The sequence below is a fragment of the Mizuhopecten yessoensis genome, unplaced genomic scaffold (assembly GCF_002113885.1).
Source record: "Mizuhopecten yessoensis strain PY_sf001 unplaced genomic scaffold, ASM211388v2 scaffold8807, whole genome shotgun sequence".
NCBI classification, from domain to species: Eukaryota; Metazoa; Mollusca; class Bivalvia; order Pectinida; family Pectinidae; genus Mizuhopecten; species Mizuhopecten yessoensis.
The window spans coordinates 865,226-867,099 of NW_018407731.1; the positions used below are offsets into that span (position 1 = coordinate 865,226).

At 37.7% G+C, this 1,874-nt stretch overlaps 1 protein-coding gene across 2 annotated transcripts in view; it reads left to right on the forward strand.

Annotated features, from left to right (window-relative positions):
* Positions 1-212: 212 nt before the first annotated feature.
* LOC110456569 (mitochondrial import inner membrane translocase subunit Tim9-like) overlaps positions 213-1,874 on the forward strand; it is a 6,518-nt gene continuing 4,856 nt past the window's right edge. The window contains exon 1 of one of the 2 annotated variants that reach the window (XM_021507379.1): positions 213-292. In XM_021507379.1, coding sequence (XP_021363054.1) covers positions 281-292 — 12 coding nt within the window. In that variant the 5' untranslated portion in view covers positions 213-280. Of the gene's footprint in view, positions 350-1,874 lie in introns of both variants that reach the window. The other variant, XM_021507378.1, reaches the window with a different exon arrangement.

The window sequence follows — 1,874 nt, forward strand, 5'->3', positions numbered from 1 at the left end:
AATTATTGTAAATTTCAATGATATTGGGGACATTAAAAAATGAAAGTACAAGGTTAAAGGCTTTGCATTTTGATGAATTGGGACCAAAAAAGGCCCAATCATATATACCGAGTAGGGTGTAGTCCCTAAACAAATTCGTTCTCAGTTGAATTTATAAAACCGGAAACTGAGACCAGCTCGGTACCCATGTTTAGGCTAAAGAGGATGTGGTCCGAATAATGTTTGAATCGAACTATACAAACTAGCATCAAGCACTCGTTCGACTCTGTCAGATTTCAAGATGGAGGAAGAGGTACACGCTTTGATTACATTTGTGTTCAGTCAGTTTACTGCCAGTGATTATACAAAGGTTACACGTATATCTACACGGGGGTTAGATACAGCTTATTGTCATGTTCTTATGGCCCCGCGGCACATCTCTAGCATACCTGTTTTTACACTAATACAGTATGGTACAGTTACCCTGTATGAGTTGTGATCAGCTGGTGACAGGTCCAGTACACTGCCGATTGAGCTATATAGCTATAAAGACCTATAGGCTATATAGCTGTATTTACCTATAAATTATAGCTGTATTGAGCTATATTTTCTAAGATTTCAATTTTCATTAAATTAAAGCAAAGTCGCATAAAACGATAAGGTTTATGGTAATGTTGACTACAAAAAGCATACATTTAGATGTTTATTTTCATTTTTCATAAATGTAAAATTTCCGATTTTTTTTACATCAGTATTTTTTTTAAATGAATACTTATATTTAATGTCTTTTGTTATCAACCTAATAAAATCTTCTTTTAAAAGCGACTTTGTTTCGTTTTCCTTAAAAAAGAAAATCACATGAAAATAGCTCAAAAGACCTATTTCAAATAGGTCAATAGAGTTATTATAGGTCTTTACAGCTATATAGCTCAATCGGCAGAGTTTACTGGACCTGGGTGATACAGATTAACCTCAATTCTAATCTACATTATATTTTGGCTACTACTTGCATTGCTAAATGGACAGGCCACATGTCCTCGATCATGGACAGGTTGAATACGATTTAGCATCAATGACTTGGTATTTGGTCTAGTTGTTGAATAACCTGAGTTACCCCTGTCCCTGACAAGTACATGTACACCAGACTTAGACATTTTGACAGATTAATAGAATCTATCCCTGATGCGAGGTATGGATAAGGTTATTCAAACCCAAAAGATAAAATATTGAGAGAGAGACCCGATGCTCTGCCGAGGGTTTTTGCTCAATAGTTTATCCCGAGGGTTTGAATAACCTTATCCTTACCTCACATCAGGGATGGATTCTATTTCTTGCTTATTACCTAAAACCTGTAAAAACAGCTGCTCTTCCAGTAAAGTTGTAAATTGTCCGCAAATTTCTCATTTGCATATGAAGCCCGGATGGCAATTGTTAGTGATGTCAATTACCCTGACTATAGCCCCAAAAAGTCATAAAATGATGTCAAGAACAATAGCGTGACCCCAAAACTCTGCGGGTGTAAGCGATCTAGACCCATGGGTTGGATAGAATTTTCCAGCACCGCTGGAAATGCGGATATCTCGGTCTAGTATGCAAGAAATATATGTCTGGTGCACATGTAGGCCACACATCTCTCTTGTCAAAATGTGTAAGTCTGAGGTGTCAGGGCCAGAGGCAAATCGGGCTATATATATATAGCTAGTTGTCAAAACAACTGGCTCTTTCATTTTCTTAAAGACATGCAATGGGATATGGTTTTTAATCCTAGTCTGGACATGAATTTATAGTAAATGGAGATAATTCCACATTCCCTGTATGTTCTTCTGGTTTTTATACGCCCGTCGAAGACGGGGACGTATAATGTTATCACGTGAGCGGGCGGGCGGGCGGGTGGG